The sequence below is a fragment of the Saccostrea echinata genome, unplaced genomic scaffold, assembly GCF_033153115.1.
Source record: "Saccostrea echinata isolate AGI-Se365-2 ecotype Australia unplaced genomic scaffold, CSIRO_AGI_Sech_v1 ptg000056l, whole genome shotgun sequence".
In the NCBI taxonomy this organism is placed as follows: Eukaryota; Metazoa; Mollusca; class Bivalvia; order Ostreida; family Ostreidae; genus Saccostrea; species Saccostrea echinata.
Genome location: NW_026889805.1, coordinates 14,865,679 through 14,892,213, shown reverse-complemented (window position 1 = coordinate 14,892,213; position 26,535 = coordinate 14,865,679). Strand labels below are relative to the sequence as shown.

The window sequence follows — 26,535 nt, the reverse complement described above, 5'->3', positions numbered from 1 at the left end:
TGTCTTCATGAAGTTGCATGCACGACTACAAAACCGACTCTAAAAGATTTTGACATATTCCATTTAAATTCATCAAATATTTTTTTTTCACTTTCTTGTTTAAATCATAATCTTTGATAGCAGAATAGGTGGGATGTTTTATCCTTTGAGAAATCAATCATTTAATTTGATTTATTGCTTTTTATTGCTATACCATCGATAGTGCTTTTTTCACATTAACATTTCCTTTATTTTGAATTGCACTCTCGGAAATAAAATCACAACAAGAGACTTAAATTATAATCTGTTTAATCAATTCACTATCTGTGTAAACCAGGAAACACATATATAACAAATATAATCAATACACTTAACTACATGTATTAGCAAGCTCTGAAAACTTTTGGATGAAATTACAACATTTAAGATTTTAGTTCAGAAGCATAAACACAAACAAAATCCATAGTACCTAGACATAAATTTGTTACACCAATAACCCCCGACTACTTTGTATTTTTTTTAAAAAGTCTATATGAAGGACAGAAAAACGGAGACAAATAGTGAACAATGATAGGAATACATCACTAAAATCGTCCATTTACATCACATTTCTACACTTTCTCCACTAAAGAAGATAAAAATATATAGTCTTTTCTAGTGGGTTTTTGATTCATATTGCAATTGCACAGTAAAATGGCAGATCATGTATTTCAAAATGATTGTAATATATATACAATATGTTTAAAAAAAAATGACTTTCACACAAATTTTATCAAACTAGTATTCGAAGGTAAAGCTAGATATGATAGTCAACATAGGCAGTAACTTTAATCATTAAAATCAAAAATATAGGCTACAATAGCAACTCTACTAGTTTAGGCTTTAAAAAGATCCTCAAAAGATAGTAAGTGCATATAACAGTACCCACATGAACTTTTGACATGAAATTTTTTGTCAATATTTTAAGTAATTGTAGCACTGCCTTTCATCAACATTACACCTGATGCACAGAATCAAGTATCAAGATGTAAAAAAAAAAAAGGGGGGCACAATATTCTAATTAAGGATCAGAAGCATTTAAATCAATCTGATAGTTAATTCTAATTTTACCAAAAGTGCTTAAGGAGGTTGGATCCTGCCATCAAAAGTAATGAGAATTTTTTATCAAGTATATTTTTAGAATTTATACACATAGCTTTATTAAAAATCAAAACAAACTAGAACTGTCCAAAAGGGACAAATACCCCCCGCTGGATTTTTTCAGAGAAAGTACCAAATCACTAAGAGAAATATGATTTACGACGGGACGTATTATGTTATAGCGTTCATGTTTGTCCGTCCGTTAGCTTTTTCATGTCTGGCTCATAACTTTAATACTATTAGGCCTAGAATTATCAAACTTTGTCAGCTGATACATCTAGGGTAGGTGTGTCGCACATTAAAACCATGTCGTTCTGACCTTTTAATAAAGACACTATGGCCAAATATGGAAAAATCATAACTAGAAAACCATTAGACTTAGAATCAAAAAACTATGTCTTTTAATTTTTAAATTACACAATCCCAAAAGATGTCAGAGTATTGCAGTATCTTTATTAAAAAAGTGTTAAATCAAGAAAATACTAGTCTTATTTTTTTCATTATGTTCTTTACAGCAATCTGTAACAACAAAAATTCCACCTCTCCCATGGGTGTAATGATCAGGCACTGGTCAAGGAAAATTTTGATAGCAGAAAATTGCATGTCAAATTAGAGATAAATTAATGAGTTTAGTGTGAGGAGATAACTGGCAGAGCATCTCTGATCAAGCAGGTGTTATCTACATCTCTTGGGAAATGGGCAAAAGGAATCAGTCTCTTAATTAATTGCTTTTGTTGTATTGAATTGTTCTTGTTGGCTAGTCTTACTTTCAAGATAAATTTGATGTAATTAAAACTAATTTGATATTGTATATAATAATTAAAACTTATATGATATTGTATAATATAATTTAAACTAATTATTTTATATTGTACATTTTTTATTTGAATTTTTATATCTTTACAACAAATTGCAGACTGCCTTGTCTCGCAAAGATGTCATTCAAACAATTGAATCTAAACTGTTTCTGATAATTTAACAATATTTGATGGGCATATCATGCTGTGGTGGGGCACTTTATTAAATGAATGAAACTAAGGTGCAGCCTAATAAAACATCAACACTAATAATTACAGTGTTTTTTATTACATTGAAAAAAAAGTTTGCAACTATCTGCCATCTTCGTGAGACATGACACACTGCAAATTGATTGTTGAAAAAAAATATCATAATTAATTATAGAAAATCAAATTGATTTTAATACCTTTATATCAAACTCATTTTAAAAATAAAAGGCTGGTTTTAGTAACTATGTATTTTGACAGACATAAATTACAATTAAGAGACTTAGACAACAGAGATCTTTATTTCTTTCTGCCCAATTCCCCCGAGATATAGATAAGACCTGCTTGATCAGAGATGCCCTAACAGCTTCCCACACTGAACTCATTAATTAATCTTTAACTGGATGCATGTCCACTCATTACTCCCAAGGGACAAATGGATTTACACTATCTGCTGTGTAATGTAAAAACTGTTTTTAATACTTTGTGTTTGTTTTTTTTAGTTCTAATGAGTAGTTTTAAGCTGTAGTTCACATTTTTGTACAGATGTCCTAGATTCTATGTCTGAAACCATAGACATGAACCCGAAATGACTAAGTCAATAAAAATAAAATTAAAAAAAAAACACCTGTAAAATGCAGAAAAATTATCAAATAATGTTGAAAATACCAGGTGCACATCTTCATATGGTAAATAATAAGTGTACAAATTTTCATACAAATCTATGCAATAGTCTCTGGGAACAGATCCAGACAAAACCTCATAATAAAAATGAAAAAAACACCTGTAAAATGCAAAATAATTATCCAATCATAATGAAAATACCAGGTGCACACCTTCATATGGTGAATAATAAGTGTACAAATTTTCAGACAAATCCTTCCAACAGTTTCCAAGAAATGGTCCGGACAAAATCTCGTCTACAGACAGACGGACAGACGGACAGACAGACGGACAGACAGACGGACATGCCGATTCCAATATACCCCCCCTAAACTTCGTTTGCGGGGGGTATAAAAATGGGGGTCAATGCACTTCCTTTGGCGCTACAGAGCATTTAGTTTGACCTTTTTGCACTGTAAATACGTCTTGCACATAAATCAATTTTTAAAGTTTTTCCTCCAATATTTTTTGTTCAAATAAATTATGGGAACAAAAACAGTCTTATTTCATCTGAAATAGACACATTAAAATTTGTGACAATGAAGAAATTTTCAAATTACTCCGCATGTTCAATTATTTGACTTTTTTGCACTATAACATTTTCATTTTTCTGGCATTAAAAATTTAACAAGCAAAAAAATCATCTGAAAGTAATGACATTTTACTGAATTTAAGATTAATGGTTAAAAGTATCGTATATATTCAGAAAAGAAAATTGAAAGTGAGGGTCTGTGATGTTAATTTTTAGATATAACTAAAATAGTGCTAATTTTAAGCTTAAATTAGGACTATTTTTTTTTCTTCATTTTCACAAAATATTTGCTATATTTATCAAATATGATGATAGAATTCATGACAGTTTATCTAATAGATAATTTAGGACCAGTATAAAACAGTCCACTGCACAAAATAACTATGTGTGCAGACTGCATGTAAAAAAAGGAATCCAAACTTAACATACTTTGAATACTTTGAAAGAGAAAAAATGATCATTTTCTTCTAAGAAAACCTTCCGCCACAAAATATAGTTCCTCAGTTAATGCTTTTGGTATGGAATTTAATCGTGTAGTTTTAACTGAATATAGTTAAATTGGCATTGTAGAATCCAAATTTATTGTAAGAATTAAAACATTATGCAGAATTTTTGAAATATAGGTTAAGATAAAAATCTGCTCAAAAGCTCAGGAGCGAACCTCGTTAATAAGCTTTATTGAAATTCAGTCAAATTTGCATGTAAAGAAAAATTGTATCCACATGAATGTACATTTACATTGCACAATTTTTATTCAAATCAATTAAATCCTCAAAAGGAGTAGCATTTTAAAAAGATAAAATTAAATTTTATTTATTTAATTTTAGTATCTACATCAAGAACTTTAATTGAAATTTAAAACATGTATCTTTATGAAGTAGACCACTGCAGTTTAAAAATTCATCTCAATCAGAAAAAACTAGGATGAGTAGCATTTTGAGAAGTTGTTTAGACAAATAGACGAAGACCATTGTTTCAATGCATACGCTGCTCCGTGTCTATGATTCATTACAGCAAATAATGAAAGTTCATTATCATAAAACTTAAAGAAATCATAATTAGCTTTTCTATAGAAAAATCCAATTCTTACAACCTACATGTAGCTAAAGTATTCCAACAGATAAAAAACACTTCTATAATCAATTACCGCAGTAGAATGCCTCTACACCAGTGTTTCATGTATTTTATGAATATACAAAACAAAATTAATTAGCATTGCAGAAATAAAATGCCATTAATAATAAAATTAATATAAAAGTACAATGTCCACTTTGTCACAGCCTTTCTACTTTAGAAAACATAAGAAATGCAATAAAGTATCTCACTACTTACATTTATATGTATATAATACTATATATAAAAATCAAACATTATATTTAAAATTTGATAAAATATTTTCAAATCTTACTTTAATAATAGTTTTGTTTCAACATAACATTGAGACAGCTACATGATATTATGTTTGATGATGGTCCCATATACAAAGTTCAAGAAAAGGTTACACAGTAATCAATGGCAGAAATGGTTAGAGTTATATCATGGCAAGAAATGACAATACAAATAAGCAAAAAAATCTTTTAACATGCAGACAAAATCCAATAAACCATTATACATGTATAATTAACGTAAAGGTCAATGTGGTTAAACATGGAAAAAGCAAGAAGGACAAGGAAGCAATATTATAATCTGCTAGATTTAAATGACTAAAATGAAGTTGCAAAATGATCTTAAATTGTCAATCAAAATGAACTAGCATGTACTAAATTTTGACTGATTTTGTGGAGAATTCATCACCATTTCTTTGGACTGTACTTGATCATTAGCAAGGTCTCTTCTGCTGATCACTGAAATCGGATCTGTGTGACCTTGATATCACCAAGGATACCAAGATACTGAAAACGCCCTAAAGGCTGCAGACGGTGCTGGTACTCAATGAAGTGTTTCCCATCTATGGCAACCTGTGTATAATTAACTATATATATATATATATATATATATATATATATATATAAAGCTAAAGATTTACGAGAAATATGAATAAGGCAGAGTTTTGAAATCTCAACTGCATGGTAAAAGCAAGAAAAGACTGCAAAATGTAAGTACCGGAAAAAGAAAAGTTGTACATGTATCTATGGCGAGGTTATTGTCAACAATGTCAAGGTCATGCGTCTTATTTTTAGCATGAAACTTGTAAACAACATTGAATTGGAACAATCAGAAGTGAGGAATAAGTTCTGATCATCTTTTATGAAGATTATATCAAAATACTTGGTCATCCAACATTTACATCTATGGAATTGACCCCATGATAACTTCAACTTTTCTGTGCATGCATACCTTAAAGAGGAAGAGGTGAAGCAATATTTTTGTGTTGGAGCAAACTAAAATTATTTTTACTTTTATTTTTCTCCATAAAAATAGATTTTTTAGGTTCTGAAACCTGTAATTTTCTGAAACCTAACACTTTCAAGAATCGAATAAAATTTGCATGTATCTTGCAAAATTCTACTTTTGTCAATTTTTCCGTCAGGGTGTCTCTTTACGATATGAATTCAGACCTGTTTACCCATCTTGTTGACTCTGAGTATTTTTTATTAGATTTGTCAGTGAGATTTGGCATTTGCCCGTAAGATTTCACTTTCCATCGATTTTACATATATTACTAGAGAACAAGTATATGTGCATTCTGATTACCAAAACATGGTTTAATAACAAAGAAAAACATCAGAAATTGCTTTCTTGCGAAGGGTGTCTGTCATTTTTTGAAAACACTGCGATTTGGCAACCTGACATCACTTAAGTGTTTGAAATCTATCTCATTTTTTAGCGATTAAAAAGTGTCAAACTAAGACAGATCATAACTAAAATTAACAGCTAAAATCCAAACGGACGGATTTCCAATTTCCGTATTTTTATAATAGCAAAACGTGAGACGTATTTTGGACTCAAAATCTGTACAAAATACGAAATCGTAAGAGTAAACAGATCAGTGAATTTGATTTTTGAGAATTCATGAGGACATGATCGAACTATGATGCTTCACACAGGCATATTTCGTTAGCACTTCATGATAAATATGCAGGCATGAAGCACTGTAGTTTATATACCTCAGGAATTCTCAAAAAATTAAATTCATATCTTATATTTTATACATTATTTTCTGATGACTTGCCATATATTTTTGTTATTCAACAATCATTTTTGAAAAAAAAAATTGCACTATATTTTTACTCCAATTACATCACAATGGAAATATTCTTACTCATATTCCATGGTAGTTCATGAGAACGTGAACTTTTTCTAATTTTCAAAGAATCTTAAGGAAAAATATTTGGAAATGTAAATATTGTGAAATAAACTATACTGTATTACATGTGAACTTTTTCTAATTTGCAAAGAATCTTAAGGAAAAATATTTGGAAATGTAAATATTGTGAAATAAACTATACTGTATTACATGTAGAAGTTACTTTTTATTATACTGCAGATGTATTTTATTTGCACCTGTGTATTTTTTTTTATTATTTTTTACACATTTTTAACAGCATACAAAGTGTAAAGGTGACAGTACAGGTAAACTGTGTGGTTTAAAAATGGACTACAGACAACAGAAATATAAATGCATGCATTTCTGATTTTAAAAAATAACTTGTTAAAATTAATACTTCTTGTTCAGTGTTGGACTTAGCTTCGTTGTTTTTTCCAAGACATGAAAATACAAAATGCAGTGAAATTTAACCAGAGACAAGTACATCATTCTACGCTATGCTACTTCTGGGTATTAAAGCCAAAATGTCTGTTTCCAATAGAACATGCAAATATGACTTACTTTAAATGCATGAGGATCACAAAGAATCATCAAGTCAAAATTGGCCTGTGGTCTGAAGGGGAAATATGGCTTATGTCTCTCCTCTGACCCCCAGGTTCCTCCGCTCAAACTGTTGCGAATAATCTCATTCACACAATTTCCGCAGTTAAATCTGACATCAAAGTGAAATGCTATGTCACTGGCTCCTGCTGGGCTTTCCTGGATGTTTATTGTGAACCTTTCAAAAAAATTCATATAATAAGAGGCTCCTGGGCCGCAATGCTCACCCAAGTAATCATGGTCCTGCTGTTTTTGAGATAAAGATCTAGACTTTTAAAGATTTTTCCTATTTATTCCCTAGTAAAACCTTGATCATCTGTTCTGACCACACCCTTGCCCTTGGGACAGTTACTTCCTAAAACTTGAATCAAAAGATTTTAATTACATCTCTAATGGAAGAAAAGTAGAGATTTCTAAACTTGGGTACCTCCTATTGTGTGTTCTGTTCTACTGATACATGAATGTACATTTTTGAGGTCAAGCAACAGTATGTTTCATTCATGTTTTTTACCTGATCAGAAATTAATTTATCATAGAGATCTTATATATATAGCACCAGTCTACTGAGATCTTATATATATAGCACCTGTCTACTGAGATCTTATATATATAGCACCTGTCTACTGAGATCATATATATATAGCACCTGTCTACTGAGATCTTATATATATAGCACCTGTCTACTGAGATCTTACATATATAGCACCTGTCTACTGAGATCTTATATATATAGCACCTGTCTACTGAGATCTTACATATATAGCACCTGTCTACTGAGATCTTATATATATAGCACCTGTCTACTGAGATCTTATATATATAGCACCTGTCTACTGAGATCTTACATATATAGCACCTGTCTACTAAGACCTTATATCTATAGCACCTGTCTACTGAGATCTTACATATTATATAGCACCTGTCTACTGAGATCTTATATATATATAGCACCAGTCTACTGAGATCTTATATATATAGCACCTGTCTACTGAGATCTTATATATATATAGCACCAGTCTACTGAGATCTTATATATATAGCACCTGTCTACTGAGATATATATAGCACCTGTCTACTAAGACCTTATATATAGAGCACCTGTCTACTGAGATCTTATATATAGAGCACCTGTCTACTGAGATCTTATATATATAGCACCTGTCTACTGAGATCTTACATATATAGCACCAGTCTACTGAGATCTTATATATATAGCACCTGTCTACTGAGATCTTACATATATAGCACCTGTCTACTAAGACCTTATATCTATAGCACCTGTCTACTGAGATCTTACATATATAGCACCTGTCTACTGAGATCTTATATATATATAGCACCTGTCTACTGAGATCTTATATATATATAGCACCTGTCTACTGAGATCTTATATATATATAGCACCAGTCTACTGAGATCTTATATATATAGCACCTGTCTACTGAGATCTTATATATATAGCACCTGTCTACTGAGATATATATAGCACCTGTCTACTAAGACCTTATATATAGAGCACCTGTCTACTGAGATCTTAAATATAGAGCACCTGTGTACTGAGATCTTATATATATAGCACCTGTCTACTAAGATCTTATATATAGAGCACCTGTGAAAGAGATCTTGTATATATAACACCTGTCTACTAAGACCTTATATCTATAGCACCTGTCTACTGAGATCTTATATATATAGCACCTGTCTACTGAGATCTTACATATATAGCACCTGTCTACTGAGATATATATAGCACCTGTCTACTAAGACCTTATATATAGAGCACCTGTCTACTGAGATCTTATATATATAGCACCTGTCTACTGAGATCTTATATATAGCACCTGTCTACTGAGATCTTATATATATATAGCACCTGTCTACTGAGATCTTATATATAGAGCACCTGTCTACTGAGATCTTATATATAGAGCACCTGTCTACTGAGATCTTACATATATAGCACCTGTCTATTGAGATCTTATATATATAGCACCTGTCTACTGAGATCTTACATATATAGCACCAGTCTACTGAGATCTTATATATATAGCACCTGTCTACTGAGATCATATATATATATAGCACCTGTCTACTGAGATCTTACATATATAGCACCTGTCTACTAAGATCTTATATATATAGCACCTGTCTACTAAGACCTTATATATATAGCACCTGTCTACTGAGATCTTATATATATATAGCACCTGTCTACTGAGATCATATATATAGCACCTGTCTACTGCTCTGGTTATTCCAGAAATTAGGATGAGTCTGCCCACTTGAAGTCCACAAGGGGGAATCAGGCCTAGGTATGGGATGGGCTGAAACATACAAACATGGTTAGAGCATAGAGCATTCTCTAGTGATTCATCTAAATACAATAAAGTTACAATAAAAAATCGTCCAAAGGAACTAAGTTACAGTGGTGCTAAATATCAATTAATTTTATAAAGAAATAATGTACAACTCACGGGGTTGTAGATAGGAGCTGGCATCTGTGAAGGATAGCTGGCATTTGAAGGGTAGCTCAAACTGGGTGGTGAATAAGGAGCATCATATCTGATGAAGAAAATGGATGCACCTGGTGGAATCTGAAGTCTTTGTATTCTGTGCAATGGGATTCTGTGTTGATATTCTGTGAAATGTTTCCCATTCACTGCTACCTTTATTTCAATGACAATTACTACAAACTTACATGATATGTGTAATGATTTAACTAATGGTGAAAAAAAAAATAAAGCAAACATGCAAAAAAAATATCAGAAAGTTTCCTTGTGTCCTAATCTACAAATTATTTATTTTAAATTTTACATCTCATGTGCATATCACATTTTATTTCAACTTGCACCTTTCATAAAATATACCTTGAAGTGACTGTCCTGAACCAAAAAGATGATTTCAAATGGTTTTTCTTTTTGAAATGGCATTCCGCCATGTCTCTCCTCCTTCTGCCAATGGCCATTCTGTAATGTGTTCCGTACAACACAGTTCTGGCTGACACGTGGATTGAAGTGAAAGGCTATGTCTGCACTGTCACCACTCCCACATTTAAAATTAATGGCAAATCTGACAAAAAAGGTAAACAAGTCAAGAGTTATATCCAATTAGAAAATAAAAATATAATTTTAATAAGCTTAATGTTATTGAAAGACAGGGGGTAAATTACCCATCAGCTGTGTAGGGAATACTTCCTTGAATGAAGACTTGTTTTCCTGACTGAAGCCCCCCTGGTATGTCTCCATCAAATGGCAAGAGCTACAATAACAAAAGTAAAACTGGAGATGTTACTGTGTCACTTCACTCTGTTGGCTGTAAAGAAAAGATCTAAAACTTGAGGGTTTTGTTGGCTTAGGTTGGGGTGTAACAATATGGCTGAAACATATTAGTTACACAGTTTTGTAGTGACCATAGTGATGGGAATCGGTAAGAATTTCATAATCGATGATCAGGCTATTGTAACTAACTAATTATCAATTATAATCGGACATTTACAAAGTCTGTCCATTTAGTTTATTAAATGGAAAGAATGGGTGAATAACTACTTTTTGTGGTGGTCCAGCTGTAGGTAGAATAATCTAACTGTATCTCTGGACAAGCCCTAGTCCTTAGGATAATATATTTTAATGATAGAACGTTCTATCTAGTCCATCTGGTTCATCATTCATTTTGTAGAATCCAAAGTACGTTCTAGGAATGAGCGTTGTTACCCGGGTATGAATAAAATGTATGTTTGTCTGTGCCATTGCGATGCACAAATAAGTTAATAGACAAGTCGCAGCTGGAAAATTCGGCTTAAAAACTATTACGCTTGTAAAATAAAATAAATAACCCGATTAATCAGAATAGAAATTTTGTAATCGAGTGCTTGGATTATGCCAGCAATCAACTGATTTTCGATTATAATCAATGATTGGAACACCACTAAGTGACCAGGTACAGGATGATAACTGATTAGTAAATTTTATACCTGGCAAGGCAAAGCTAATAATCATTATTTTTAAAATTGTATCATCTATCATATTTTCATGCATTTTTGAGTTCGTTTCTGACAATATTGGGTGTTTCATGAGTGATCTCCTTCATTAAAAAAAAAATTTGAAAAAAAGTTCCCTGCCAACTGACCCTTTGATTTTTTTTTTTTTTTAATGTTACAGGAAACAAACATATAATTGTTTTGGCATAAGTATGGTGGCATATTTCCGCCACCACTTGTCAGATTACTATGTAGACTTGTCAGATAATTATGTCGACTTGTCAGATAATTGTGTTTACTTGTCAGATCTTTTTGTCGACTTGTCATTTATTCACTTGTTTAAAAACTCAACATGAAAATGTATCCATGTCCAGTGTGTGCCATTCAGTAGACATCATATTTTAATGACAAGTCGACAATAGGATCTGACAAGTCTTCCTAATTATCTGACAAGTTGACATTTAAATACAACAAATCAACATATTTAACTGACAAGTTAACAAAACATCCAACAAGTTGACATCATCATCTGACAAGTTGACACTAGTCAACTTGTCTGATAATTATGTCAACTTATCAGAAAATTATACTGACTTGTCAGATACATGTATCAGTTAGTTGCATTAACAAGCTTAAATATCAAGATACATGTACAGAGTTCCTAGACATGAAGATCATTATCTGACAAGTGAACATAAATATCTGACAATAGGGATGAAACGATACAACTTTTTCTATATCAATACGTATCACTATATTTGAGCCACGATACAATATGTATCACAATATGTTGAATTGATCATAAAATGTCTTTTTTGTATTGAAATGAACAAAACCTGTCTTCAAAAATAAGAATAATTTATTCAAATAAGTTGTATATCTGTTGTAAAACAAAATTATTTTACACAAGTGGTATTAATTATAAATGCATTTCATATTTAGCATATTTATTTTATAAATTAAACCCAAAATGTTAAGTAAACAAAGAAAAACATAATTCAGATTTTTTTGCGATATTTCGATATTTCTTCATACGTATTGATATGCGTATCGTCCTCACACATAATCGATATTATAGATATCTCGATATATCGTCCCAGCCCTCTCTGACAAGTCAACATATGTATCTGACAAGTTGACATAATTATCTGACAAGTCACATGGCAGAAATATGCCACCATAGCATAAGGCTTAGATTCACTCAATTAAGTTTGTATGTACAATGTACATAATTTTGTACAAGGTATAATTAAGACTTCTGAAGCACCTTAAACTCTGCACACAGAAGAATTCCTCTTTTACATTTACACACCGCTATCTATTCCTATCATTATCAAGCATTTTTTTACCAAAGAAAAGAAAAGAAGTCGTTATGTCCACTATGCACTTCATGATGTGTAACCATTAACGTTAAAAAACGAATTCATATTAGCAGCCATCATAACAATACCTTGATCTTTTCAATCATATCAAGTATATTGACTTCAGATCTGTTCTAGTAATTTTCTACATTTATGTATTGCATCAAATTTTCTACTACAGCTACAAAAAAATTACTGTACATCAAAAAACAAATATCATTAAAAAGAAAAAGACGTGTTGAAGAATCAAGAAGTTATTACACAGGCACTTGTTTCGTATATTGGGGTCACCCCTTTCTTTTTCTTACAATAATATGTATCGAGGTAATTTTCGAGGGATATTAATGTAAGTGGTTTACAATAAAGAGGCTTGACCAGAGATGTCTGAAACAATTTATTTGACAAGGAAAAAGTCTCTCGAAGCGAACAATGTCATTTTAAAGTAGGTTGATGATTGATATATTAACAAAATATGAGCTTGAAGCAGGGGTGCCTGAAATTGAGTTAGGTACCTTGTGGAAAGAAAAAGAAGGGGGTAACCCCATATACAAAACAAGTGCATGTGAGTTATTAGCGGAATGAGAATAAAAGCAAGATGCATAGAGTTTCGGCTTGTAAGTTAATGAAACTAAATATGATCGAAATGAATGCATAGGATATTCAATGTTTTTGTTTATTACATTTTCTTTGATTTTCCCTTTGCCTCTGTCTATTCTTAACACAGTGTCATAGGCCATGACATCATAGTTGAGCGGTTGAGACATCTTAGCTTTGCAGTTGTGAGATTGAAAAAATTGTAACATTCCTTTTAGCAACATAATTGGGAAGAAACTGGCAGTTTTAGTCTCTATCAAGATAGTTTAGTTACTATCTGTATCTTATGACAGGCCAGAAATTATTTTTTACTTACTTTGATATCCTTTCACACTGTGACAGAATATCACTTTGGTATCCTTTCACACTGTGAGAGAATATCACTTTTATTCAATAAATAAATCACAGTATTTCACTGTTGAAATATAATAAAAAGGCAGTTATCAATAAGGAGACAAAATAAAATTGTGTAAAAGTAAAATTACATACTAAGCAAGTTGTTGTGTTTCACATTATGTAAATATTAAATTATTACAGAGGTGCAGTTGAAGTAAGACATTAATATTTTCACATGTAAGGCCATCATTAAAAATATCTTTGTTTCCCCTAACCCGACCCTAAAATTTCAAGTTGAGTAGGTAGGTATATAAATAATTTTTTTTTTTTACAGCAGTTTTGAAAATACATTCTGAAAATTGAATAATATCTCTATAAATAAGAAAGAACAAAAGAAATCGATTTTTAAACCGAATATCAAACAAATAAAATTTAAAAGCAACATGTATGGTAAATTAATTCACATATATTATTCATTTGAACTGATCAGGCCAGCGTAAATTTATTGAAATTGATTTTATACAAAAAGACAAGATTCGCAAATACCCAATCATTGGCCCTCCGAGTATATTTTTTTCAAACCTACCATCTTCTAGTGCTTACACAGATAAAATGACGAGGGCCTTGCGTGGCGCAGTAATTCTAGTGTTTCGTTTTGGAGTCATGACGTAATTCAGAAGCTTATTCTAATTAAGTCACAGGTCCCGACGTGGGGCATGGAAACTGGTCAGTCGAATGAGACCGTAAAAAACGTAGGGCCATGTAGTGTCACAGTATACATGTAGATGTTGGCATGAAAAAGATTCCTTACTGATGCTTTATGATCAATGGCCATAAGTGCCAAGAAAAAGTCTAAATTAGGAGCCCTCTACCAGGCAGATGTTCAAATGTTGTCGACCCAGCAATTTTAAAGGTATTTTAAAGCAAAGAAACAACCTATTTTCAAGGGCCCAACTAAAGAAAAGAAAAATACAGTGGACGTATCAGGAAGCCGTACCATAAGCCAACTTTAAAGATTTCAACACTATTTGAAAAGAGTGTACCTGTATAAACAATACTGAATTCAACCAAACCATATCTAAAATGATTAAAGTTTCATTTATCTAATGTTTTAGTCACGAAGTTTACCCCATAAATAAAAGGAATGAAGAAACGACATCCGAACTATATTTATTAAGATGAAATAATTATACAGTTTGGTAAGATGTATTTACAACTCCTATGGTCCTATATAGTAAAAATAGAATCATACATGAAGCGTTTTTTTTTTTTTTTAAGATCGAAACGAATGAAATGCAGTGAAATTTATTGATATGCATACACAAAGTGGGCCCGTCATCTGCTCATGAGGTAGGCTTTGTCATGCTTAAATTACTATGTACGTTTATTTTAGAAGACACATTTGTAAATACCATCTTAACACTCCTTAGTCATGGTATATTTAATTCACGAAATGTTTCAAGAATGTAGGATTCTAATAAGTTAAAGATGTATTAGGATTGATACATCGCCGTTGTTTTATAACACTAAATAACCCTCTGTGGCCACATGCAGTGGGCGCCAAATGAGAGTAAAACAAAAGCCGCCGTTCTGATAAAAAACGAATTTTGATGAAATTGTATTTTATAAAGTTGATAAACAATAAAAATAAATATTTGAATAATCTTATTAAAAAACTTTTCAGTCGGCACGATTTAAGTGGGTCGGTCACGTTAGGGGAAACAAACCTATTTTTTACTTTGGCCTAATGATCCAAAAATATTTTTGTTTACTATCTAAGTTTTTAAAATTTGTATTATGTTTTTGTGCTTCATTTAGAATTTTGATTCTTTTTTCTTTGTAGAAACGACAATCTATATTCTATTAATCTATAAAAAAAAATGTATTTCATTTTCCACTATATTCAAATTACTTTTTTCATGTAAATTTTTAACAGCTGTTGAATTCTGTAAAGTTCAAAAAATGATTCAAATAAGTAAATTTTCAATTCAATTCAATTTATTTTAAGTAAATGGAAAATAATGTGAAAATTTACAAGATTATAAACACAATTTTAGAAAATCCTCAAACATGGCCCGCCAAAATATCAACAAACTCGAATCTTCTCCGATATCACTTTAATCGACGCAATAACCAGCTCTTGGGAGGTTTAGGTACTTAGACAGCTAAGAGAGCATGACATCTAATATACAGATTTCATACATACCGGGTTATCAACTCTTCCTATTGTTTGTGTCATATTGTAAACTGGGAAATACGCAGTATTCCAATTCTTTCTCCAGCTGCCCTAGATTTTCTAATTCTATGACGTTTTCCTTGAAAAGGGACAGATTCTACTTTCGTTTTATTTCATATTAATGTGTTCGGAAAGTCTCGAGAGTTATCATATACATCGGAAAAGTCCTCATCTGTGGACAGCGGACAAAATCGATTTAACGAAAGAAGCAGAACGTTCTATATCTTAACTACAACTAACTCAGATTCTAAGAGGTGTGTTTGGATTCGGTTGAAATTCGATCACCTCCACATGGGTGGATCCTTGGGGGGGGGGGGGGATATACCCACTGACCCACTCAACATCTTTTGTGACAAATAAAGACTTCAGTCTTGTCCAAGTACCCAAAGAAATATTTGAGGAAAACGGATGGCTTTCCTTCAGAGTACAGTTTCTTCAGCCAAGAAAATTTGACCCATTTATGTTTTCCCAATTATTTTTAACACCCCAAACAGATTTAATTATTAAGTAACAGTTTGTCTAGTGCAAAGAGAGACATCGATGCATTTTGTCTCTATATAGTACCCTTTTTAGTAATGTTTGTTTGTTTGTTTTTTTGCACTCTGAAGGAAATACGTTTTTTCGGGGAGGGGGGGGTCTTATTCATGTAATTTTATTTTACTCATCTAATTATTTATTTTTATGCTTGTACAGAACTCGAACATGCACATCTTAAGCTTAATGTTATTTACAAATTATTCAAAATGAAAAAATAAAGTACTGAGTATACGTATTATTAAAATGTTTATTGTTTGTATGGATTTCAACAAAATGCGTATGTAAAACAAGGCCCATATTCTTCCTCTAAATGTCCATCTGCCCTGTCACAGTAGAGTGCCCTCTAGGTACTCCAGGACTGGACGCATGACTAGCCGAAATCTGGAAAAAGAAAAAATGTACACAGTCTTGTCATTTCGCGCATAACATTATTTTATATTTATCACACACTTTTATTTCAATAATAGATTTAATCCTCAGAATATTGTACCGGGTATAATTATACCTAAACCTCCGCTGTTGTTGTCCCTTCTTTCCTGGTGTGTTAACAGGTGCTCTCACGCTCCGCAGACCAACCACCCTGTCCAAAGAAAAAATACGACATTAATTAGAAAGATGAAAAGTTCATTAAATTATTTAAATGAACAAGTATATTTTTATATAAATTAACTGTTATATAGTTGGTCTTACATTTGACAACGTCCCGGAATGGTGTCCACTACAATATAAGGTCCCACAGATTTCACTGGCATCTGACACTTATCCTCCGCGTCTTCTGAGCCCCTGTACGTAAAGGAGACACTTGGGTACCGCAGTCCGCTAAAGATTAAAAAAAAAATAGTGTAATTGCAGTCTCGCGAAATATGGATCAAGAGAGCGTATCTAAGGAAAATGAATTATTTTTCAAAATGTTTTTAACAAATACCGAAGTCCCGCGTGCATTTTCCTCCAGATCATCCTGTTAGGTCCTCTGAAACGACCTCGCAGGTCCACGATCTTGGCAATCCTAGGAAGAAAACAAAAACAGTACAATACTCCTCATTCTACTAATTGCCAGATCAAGATAGAAAAGTTATATGATGCATTTTTATTGGTCAAGATATGAGTTGTAATGTTTTGTTTATGAGGCCAAAATAAAAAATACCTTTGTTTCCCCTAACGCGACCGACCCACTTAAATCGTGCCGACTGAAAAGTTTTTTTAATAAGATTATTTAAATATTTTTTTTTATTATCAATTTATAAAATACAATTTCACGAAAATCCATTTTTTATCAGAACGGCGGCTTTTGTTTTACTCTCATTTGGTGCCGACAACATGTGGCCACAGAGGGTTAGTTCGTGTTCGTAAAACAATGGTGACGTATCAATCTTATATATCTTTAACTTATTAGAATCCTACACTCTTGAGACATCTCGTGAATTAATGTTCCATGACTAAGGAGTGTTAAGATGGTATTTAAAAATGTGTTTTCTTAAATTAACGTACGTAGTAAGCATAGCAAAACCTGCCTCATGAGTAGATGAGGGGCGCTCCTTGTGAATACATATCAATAAATTTCACTGCATTTGATTCATTTCGATCTAGTAAACAGTTCATGTAGGATCCTATTTTTACTACATAGGACCATAGGGGTTGTAAATATGTCTTTGTATGATTATTTCATTTGATAAATATAATTCAGATGTCGTTTCTTTATTCCGTTTATTTATGGGGTATTGACTCCGTGACTATAAAATTAGATATATGAAACTTTAATCATTTTAGATATGGTTTGGTTGAATTATATATTGTTTATACATGTACACTATTTCCAGAAAGTGTTGAAATCTTTAAAATGTGCTTATGATACGGCTTCCTGAAACGTCCAGTTTATTTTTCTTTAGTTAGGCCCTTGCAAACAGGTTGTTTCTTTGCTTTAAAATACCTTTAAAATTTGTTGGGCCGGTGGAGGGCTCCTAATTTAGACTTTTACTCGGCACTTATGGCCTTTGATCATTAAGCATCAGTAAGGGATCTTTTACGTGCCATCAACATGTATACTCCGACACTGGACCTAAGTTTTTTATGGTCTTATTCGACTGACCGTTCTACAAGTCCCACATCGGGACCTGTGACTTAGAATTAGCTCCCGAATTACGTCATGACTCCAAAACGAAATACTAGAATTACTGTGCCACGCGAGGCCCTTGACATTTTGTCTGTAAGTACTCGAAGATGATAGTAGGTTTGAAAAATGTACTCGAATGTCCGATGGTTCATAATTTGCGAATCTTGTGTTTTTTGTAAATATTCGATTTCAATAAATTTACGCTGGCCTGAGATATTTTACAAGTTCAAATGAATAATATTTGTGAATTAATTTACCATACATGTTGCTTCATTTGTATGATATTCGGTTTAAAAATTGGTTTCTTTTGTTCTTTCTTATTTATAAAGATATTACTCAATTTTTCAGAATGTATTCCCAAACCTGCTGTCGGAAAAAAATAATTTACCTACCTACCGACCCAACTTGAGATTTTTGGGTCGGGTTAGGGGAAACAAAGATATTTTTAATGATGGCCCGAACATTGTGAAATCCTTGCAGGTCTTTATAAAGCACTGTGATTTTCTCATTCTTGTGAAATAGATTAAAAAAATATTCCTAATAGTTGCCAAATATAGCAAGGGATATTTAAAAATATTTAAATGAACAGTGTGTACTCACATGACACACCCTTCTGGATCAGTAGACACTATGAGATCGTTACGGTTATACTTTGACTGGTACTCTGGACAAGGCCTCGGTGTAGTGTTTACTATTGTTGTTGAGGGAGCATGAGTTGTTGTTGACGTTGTTGTTGTTGTTGTTGTTTTTACTGGATCAGTTGCCATTGGAACTGTAGTCTCGACCTTGGTTGTCACCCTACTTGTTGTCATTGCTCTAGATAGTTCTACTTTGTTGTCTGTTGTTGATTGTGCTGTTGTCATCCTAATTGTACCTGTCACTGGTTTAGTTGTCTCTGTATTTATACCAGGTAACTGTACTGTCATTTGTATTGTGTTTTCCTCTGTTGTTTCTCCTGTTACACCTGCTTTTGCCGTTGATTCCACGATTAGAGAGGCTGCTTCAGAGCCAGAAATTGTTGAATTTTCGATGTCAATACTCGAGACCCCTGTTTCTATTGTAGACAATAAAGATGACCCACTTGGGACTGTCGTTGATTCCAGGGGCTCTTGCATTTTGTTTGTTGTCTTCAGGTGTTGACTTATTACTGTAGTAGCTCTTAAATTGGAGTTTGTTCCCTCTACTTCTGATGTCGTTTCTGCATTAACCATCGTGGTTTTGTCGCTATTTTTTGTTGACTCTATTTGGTTTTGGGTAGAAGTTTGATCGTCAGTTTCTGTTGAGACTGATTTAATATGGATGGGAGGTAAAACACTTTCTGTTGATATTTCAGGTGTGGAATCAGTGACTGAGATTGTTGGTTTGTTTGTTATTACAGGTGTGGAATCAGTGACTGAGACTGTTGGTTTGTTTGTTGTTTCAGGTGTGGAATCAGTGATTAGGACTGTTGGTTTGTTTGTTGCCTGTAAACTATTACTCGTGGTTGTAGACGCAGTGACTGCTGGTAAAGTAACCTGCTCTGTGATTTGAATCTGAGGGTTGATAACTTTGTCCATAGATGTCGTTGTCTCTGACACAGATTCCATTGCTGTTGATACGGAAGACCCTACACTGTTATTTTCTGTCTCAACTGAGATGGAAGGGATGGCTGTTGATGAAGTTGTTCGTCTTGCTGTTTCGAATGTGACAGTCTCAGTGATTCCTGGAGAATTACCTTTGAATTGTCCAGTTGATGAAGAGACTGGTGTTATACCATTGTCTGTTGAAGTTTGTGGAGTTCCACTTGTTCCTGAATTGAGAGACGCGACATCTATAGAGACAGTATCAAGGACATTCGTCACAGTGACAATATCGTTTGTTATTTTAGTAGGATCTGTGCTATTGACTTCCATTTTGACAGTACCGATATCGACAGAGGAGTCAATTGTACTGTCCATTATTAAATCAAAACCATCGGTTGAATTCGATAACATTCTCAAATCTTGTACATGACCTGAATCAGCGCTTGGTTGGATAAAGGAAGAGGATGAAATGTCTGTTGCAGCAGAAGTTGTGGTTGTAAAATTATCCAATATAACATCTAGTACAACCCCGTTCTCTTCAGTTTTTGTGATCAGCAAATTGTTTGATGAAACAGTGGTTTGAACGTCTGTATTTGATGGCTGGGCCGTCTGAAGAATTGTGTCGTTAACGTCAATATTGGACGACGCAGTAGTCGAATTGACTCGTTCAGCCTCTGTCACCGATTCTTTGACAACGAGGGAAGAGTTGGTCACTGAACTTAGTGTGGGTGTAGGGGAATCAGAAGGGATTTGTGAGGAGAACTTCTCTGTCGACTTGATTTCTGTCGAGGTCTGAGTGGTGTTATCTCTTGTCGACTCGGAAGCTATAGAAACACTTCCGGTAGAGTTCACGTCTATCAAATTTTCAAAGTTTTTCACAGACACAATTAATTTGTTGACTGTATCGGAGTATCCTGAACTTGAAGATGGGTCCTCAGTTTCATTGGAAATGACATGAATATTCTCATTAACTGTAACATTTTCAGAAACATTTCTATGGATTTCTGATTCTAATGAAGTAGATGAAACATTCGTTTCTGCTGAGATTCGTAAAGTAACATTTTCCTGAGGAAAATTCACCAGACCGTCATTCGTCGAGTCGACGACGTTGTCCAAGGTAATACCGTGACCAACTTCAAGATCGGAGTCAGTGTGAATTACACCGCTCCAAATGCAAGCAAAACCTGAAAAGGAAGGCACAGAAAAGATACCAAAATCAAAAAGACTGTGAAATTTTGAGAAAGAAATAGAAAAGACATGGGGAAAATGTCAAAATAAACTTACTAGAGAGTAAACAAAGTGTTGTAAGCCAACACGCCATGGTGCTAAACTAAAGCAGTGAATGCATTGGACCTCGGTACAGGCTATTATTTTATAGTTTTTCATCAACCAGTGATCGCCACCACGTCAGTAGGGTCGCCCTCGTCCACCGAGCCCCCAAGAATGACCAGACAAAACAACATCCCTTCTTGACATTTACGAGGTTTTCTTTGAACTTCACAGAATAATGTGTATTTATATGTATAAATAGCTTATACGCTTAAGATAATTTTATTAGTTACGCCAACTCCTTTATGAATGTGTATCTCTATTAAATAAATAAGATGATTTAGTGTTTATTGTGAATACTTATAACGCATAAAGTTTAGAATTTATTTGTAATTAATTATTTTTTGACAGGAAAATATATTAATGCCATTTTTTATACATTTTTATTATGAATTAAGTGTACATACAAAACATTACGTAAGATCACTCTCAGGGAATGAGATTTCATATATCATGATCGTATCTTTTATCTTCTTCGTTCCTTTTGAAATTTTCACTGTAGTAAATATCCGGCAACTTTTTACCGGTACTCTCTGTAAAAACAGTGAGAGAAAGCTAGATTTTTTGTCAAATTCAATTCTATTAATTATGTTAAAACTTTCTTATTTTAAATTCGTTTTGCGCGTGTTATCCTGAAAAGGGGCACAGGTAAAATGCACTATATGCTTTACATTTTTAATGATCCAATTTGTTGCATTATTTTGGCCATTTTTTTTTCAAGATAACAATTATAAGTTATTTCTTATTCATATGCATATCAAAACTTAACCAGTCTTTGATTCTTTTAGCCTTTTGCTTATTATATCAATATCGTTATTCTGTTGGGAACAGTATCTTCCCTGTGAAATCTTCCCTGTATAAGAAAATTTTTGGGGAAAAAACATTGCAACATAGCAATAGCATGTTATAAGTGAAATCTTTAAACATAAGCATATGAAGTGCGTAGTTGACACCAGCTCGTAACCGTGGAGTAAGTGTAACGGTCAACTCGGGCCAATGACAGACGTGACTTTTTTATGCGCCAGTTAAACACTGGAGACGGGAAACGATATCACCTTATCTTTTATGTAAAGCATATTACAGGAGACTTAAATTGTGATTGTTTTAACTTTATCCAGACTTCCATAAAAATTCCGAATTGGGGATTCCCCTAGCATTATTCCGTGTTCTTCAGACCACTTACACCTTTATGCATGAACCCATTGTTCGTTCATCTCGTCTTAATTTGACCAAATATGGATCTTGTTTTAAATCAATGTGCATATTAAACCGATTAGACATGCACAACGGGGTTATCAAATTAATGCACAAGAAGGCATCAAAGCTGATATTTTCTTGTGAATAAAATCTGGTCCAGCATCTCACTGGAACTCTGAAGCAATGAAATACTAGTATTTTTTAGCTTATCAAATATGAGCATATCTAACTTTACTAGTTGTGAAACATTTAGAAATTTCAATTTTGAGTATTATATATAATCCATAATTTCATAAAAAATTGACTATTACAAGTACCACATGCAGTAGCACCATTGCCTTGGCCTTGAAATAATCAAACTGAGCCCAGACCTAGCAACACCACCACCACCCTCGAAACAAAACATATGGGGCAACACTAGAACATTTTTTCCATTACCTATTTTGAAATGATTTATGATTATGTGTGTCAATACTACCGGTAGTTTTGTTTGATAAGAGAATGATATCTATAAAATGACACGCAATACCCTCGTGTTAAAAAAGTAAACAATAGTAATAATGGCGTTTGCACTTAGTGAAGTAAGTACCTGATTTTTTTAAGTTTACATTCACACAAAAAAATGTCATTTAAGCCTGCAACATTAGAATTATCTTGCTGTAAGTTTTAAGTTTTTAGGTTAAAATAATACAAAATTTAAATTTTGATAATTATATGAAAATAACATGCATTTTTTAAAAAAAATATTTCCTCCACATAATAACTTCATTTACAAAGAGACAGAATAATTCGAAGATATCTATATAATATATCGTTTGTATTAAGTCATGTAATGAAAGTGTTTTTATTAGGTATTTATTGACGCAATTTGTACAGTAATGAAATTTTGACATCCGCCAGCATCACATGATTGTTAAAAAAATTGCAATCCAAGTTGTAGATTATTTTGAAGTCTTTTTCAAGAACCTCTCAAAACACTTGATTAAGTGCATATCATTAGTCTTGAATATTTAAACAAAATATAGGTCTTTTTATTGATTTCTCCAATAGAAGTCAAACTATGTCGTCGCCATAGACTTTGGGACCACTTACTCCGGATTTGCAATTGCAAAAAATTACCCAGGTGCACAAATAGAGTGTAATAGATGGCCAATAATATCTGAGGGAAGAGATTGGCACAAAACTCCAACATGCATATTATTCAATGAAAAACTAGAGTTTGATTCATTTGGCTACAAGAGCGAAGACAAGTATGCAGACCTCCAGTCAAGGGATGAGCATGAAAACTGGTACTTCTTCAAATGTTTTAAAATGAAATTAAAAAAAGAAGAGGTGAGTGGTACGTGAACTATTTCATAATGCTCTGTATAAACATTAATTAACTTTCCTTGGCTAAAACTATTAATTAAAATTTATCAATTTTAGGAAAAGCTTTTGAAAGAAAGGAATCAGTGGGAATTGAATGATCATACAGATACGAAAAAAGTAAATGCAATAATTGTTTTCAAAGGAGCCATTGAATATATGAAGAATCAAGCACTTTCATCCATTAGAGAAAATGACAGAGAATCCGATATAAACGAAAGCACTATTTCTTGGATGTTAACAGTACCTGCAATTTGGTCAGATGTGGCAAAGAACTTTATGAGAAAAGCCGCTGAAGAGGTTAATATATTTTGACCACATAAGAAAGAAATGCAGATTCATAAAATGGTAAAATAGATCGTGTTCAAACATGTTGCAACAGAAACTTCTGAATCTTTTTAAGCTACAATTACTTATTATTGAATTATTAGAAATTAAAACAATGAGTATTGTCGTGTACTCATTATTTGAATTTCTAATAATTCAATAATAAGTAAACGACATGAGTATATGGATGGTTAGGTGGGTGAATGTGTGATGTTCTTTTTACTCCAGTACATAACAAATAAAGTCATTCTGCAGATGTATGTAATGTATATTTACATCATTTAAACTTCAGGCTGGTATACCTAGAAAGAAGCTAACCTTGGTATATGAACCAGAAATGGCTGCTGTGTGGTTTGTGAATGAAAATAAAATGGAAGTTCCTACTGGGACAAAATTTATCCTCGTCGATTTAGGAGGTGGGTTTCTTTAATTGCAACATCACATTTCTAATAGTTCGAAGTCGATGCATACAGCATTTTCTGCAATAAATGGTTAGGTTCACGTCATATTATTGTTAACCAAACTAAATTTTCTATATATAGAGAACTTTTAATGAAGGATTGAAGAATGAATTTATCATATACATGTTCTAAAGTTTACCTAATGTAATCAGAACTCGGTTTATATGTGCAGTAAAATTATTCCAGTTAATATACATTTCGTATTATAGGTGGAACTATTGACATAACAGTTCAAGAAGTGCTGCAGAACAACAAAATCCGACAATTAATTCCAGCTATGGGGGTAGCATGTGGTGGCACAACACTTGATGAATGTTTAACGCACACAATAGAAAAAAAGTTTGCCAACAATATTGATATGTTTCGCAAGAATGAGCCCAAAAAATATGTAAAACACCAAAGGAAAATAGAATTTATGAAAAGAAGTTATGGCAAGTCAGAAGGAAATTTCATTTTACACGTCTCAAAAAAATTAAGTAGATCGGAGACAGATCAACCTGTTACAATATCAGAGGAAGAATACAAAAGTTTCTTAGCTCCAGTTTTGGAGCAAATTGATAACATAATTGCGGAAATAGAAAAAATTAAGATATGTAAGCAAGTTTCTCATCTTGTGATCATCGGAGGATTTTCAGTTGATGCCCGAGTAAAAGGATACTTGCTTGAGAAATATCAATCGAAATACACTATTATAACCCCAGGCAATCCTGATCTGGCTGTTTTAAATGGCGCAGTACTTTTTGGACAACACGAATCTCTCATAACTGAAAGGGTTTGTAAATGTACATATGGGTTCGCCGTTTTTAAAAAATTTGATGAAACTCACAAAATTGAAAAGAAACATCAAAGAGGGGGAGTCACCATGGCGAAAGATTGCTTCAAGGTTGTGTTCCAGAAGGGAGAAAGAGTAACGGTCGATAAATCTTATAAGGAAATTCCAGTGTTTGATGAATTTGGGACTGATAGGGTTGTTAAACGCAAGGAGCCCATAGTTATATATATTTTCTCGTCTGAAGAAGAAAACCCTCAGTATACGGATGACCCATATTGCAAAAAACTATGTGAAATGAAAATGTATCCTCCCGGAGGCGAATGGCCCTCGAAGGTGAAGGGAAAAGTTAGGTTCAAAGTAGCGGGAACTGAATTTGAAGGAGAACTGTATGACAATCAAAATAATAAACAAGATGAATGTGTATTTGATTATTTGATTTGATTACCATAACAAAGTAAATGTGATGGGAAGGTATTCAAATTTTTGCATTGGAGATTTTTATTTTTACAGTTTTTCCCCCACTGAATGATAGGAATTCCAAATAGGACAGAAACATTTCTTGTTTATGTTAGAAAAAATATTTTGTATGGTCCACTTGCTGATTTTTTTTTATACAATGCATGTATTTGCCTGTGTTTTTTGAGCAAATCAAACAGGCATGTAGTTACCAATCTGATTTATTTGAACTAAAGTTAAACCAAGCCACTGAACGCAAGGTATTTTGTTCTCTTGTTGTATCTAAACGAGAGCAAAAATATGACCTTATACACTGTAGTTAATGATTTACATTTGACACTACACAGAAAAATCCTTGTAACTTCTGTAAAATTACTAGTATTTTTTTTATTTTTAGTTTTATTATTATTATTTTTTTTTATTTAATTTTTTTTATTAAGAGGTTAAATGAGATGTTTAGGCGAATTTACTGCCATTCAAAATTACATAATAACTCGAAATCCAAAGTGAAAGAAAAATAATAAAACTTGGGGCACCAACAGTAATTTCGCTGTTATTTCAAAGCGGAAAACAATAATTCCCCGTTTTTCAGAGAGGTCTGAGAAGATGCGATTGCGATTGCGTTCACATGTCACATGTATGAATTAGTTATTAAAAATTATTGATGATTTACATATGTAATTAACTCTTCTGTTGACAAATGCACAAAATCAACTTTACACATCATGAC

The 26,535-nt window shown here is 32.8% G+C and overlaps 3 protein-coding genes across 3 annotated transcripts; 1 reads left to right on the top strand and 2 right to left on the bottom strand.

Moving 5' to 3' along the window:
- Positions 1-4,935: 4,935 nt before the first annotated feature.
- Positions 4,936-15,764, bottom strand: LOC133173156 (galectin-4-like). Its single transcript, XM_061308097.1, has 7 exons — positions 15,660-15,764; positions 10,356-10,444; positions 10,054-10,255; positions 9,661-9,852; positions 9,422-9,510; positions 7,148-7,364; positions 4,936-5,276 (listed from the first exon to the last, which is right to left on the bottom strand). Exons 1-7 carry the CDS (start codon positions 15,690-15,692, stop codon positions 5,160-5,162), a joined length of 939 nt encoding a protein of 312 aa, XP_061164081.1. The 5' UTR covers positions 15,693-15,764; the 3' UTR covers positions 4,936-5,159.
- A 744-nt stretch (positions 15,765-16,508) lies between these two features.
- LOC133173886 (mucin-2-like) lies at positions 16,509-21,219 on the bottom strand. The gene is made up of 6 exons (XM_061308955.1): positions 21,183-21,219; positions 18,937-21,082; positions 17,152-17,232; positions 16,917-17,045; positions 16,732-16,806; positions 16,509-16,607 (listed from the first exon to the last, which is right to left on the bottom strand). The coding sequence occupies exons 1-6, from the start codon at positions 21,217-21,219 to the stop codon at positions 16,553-16,555; spliced, it is 2,523 nt and encodes an 840-aa protein (XP_061164939.1). The 3' UTR covers positions 16,509-16,552.
- A 1,765-nt stretch (positions 21,220-22,984) lies between these two features.
- Positions 22,985-25,790, top strand: LOC133173885 (heat shock 70 kDa protein 12A-like). The gene is made up of 5 exons (XM_061308954.1): positions 22,985-23,005; positions 23,475-23,756; positions 23,850-24,089; positions 24,409-24,532; positions 24,787-25,790. The coding sequence occupies exons 1-5, from the start codon at positions 22,985-22,987 to the stop codon at positions 25,788-25,790; spliced, it is 1,671 nt and encodes a 556-aa protein (XP_061164938.1).
- The last annotated feature ends 745 nt before the right edge of the window (positions 25,791-26,535 follow it).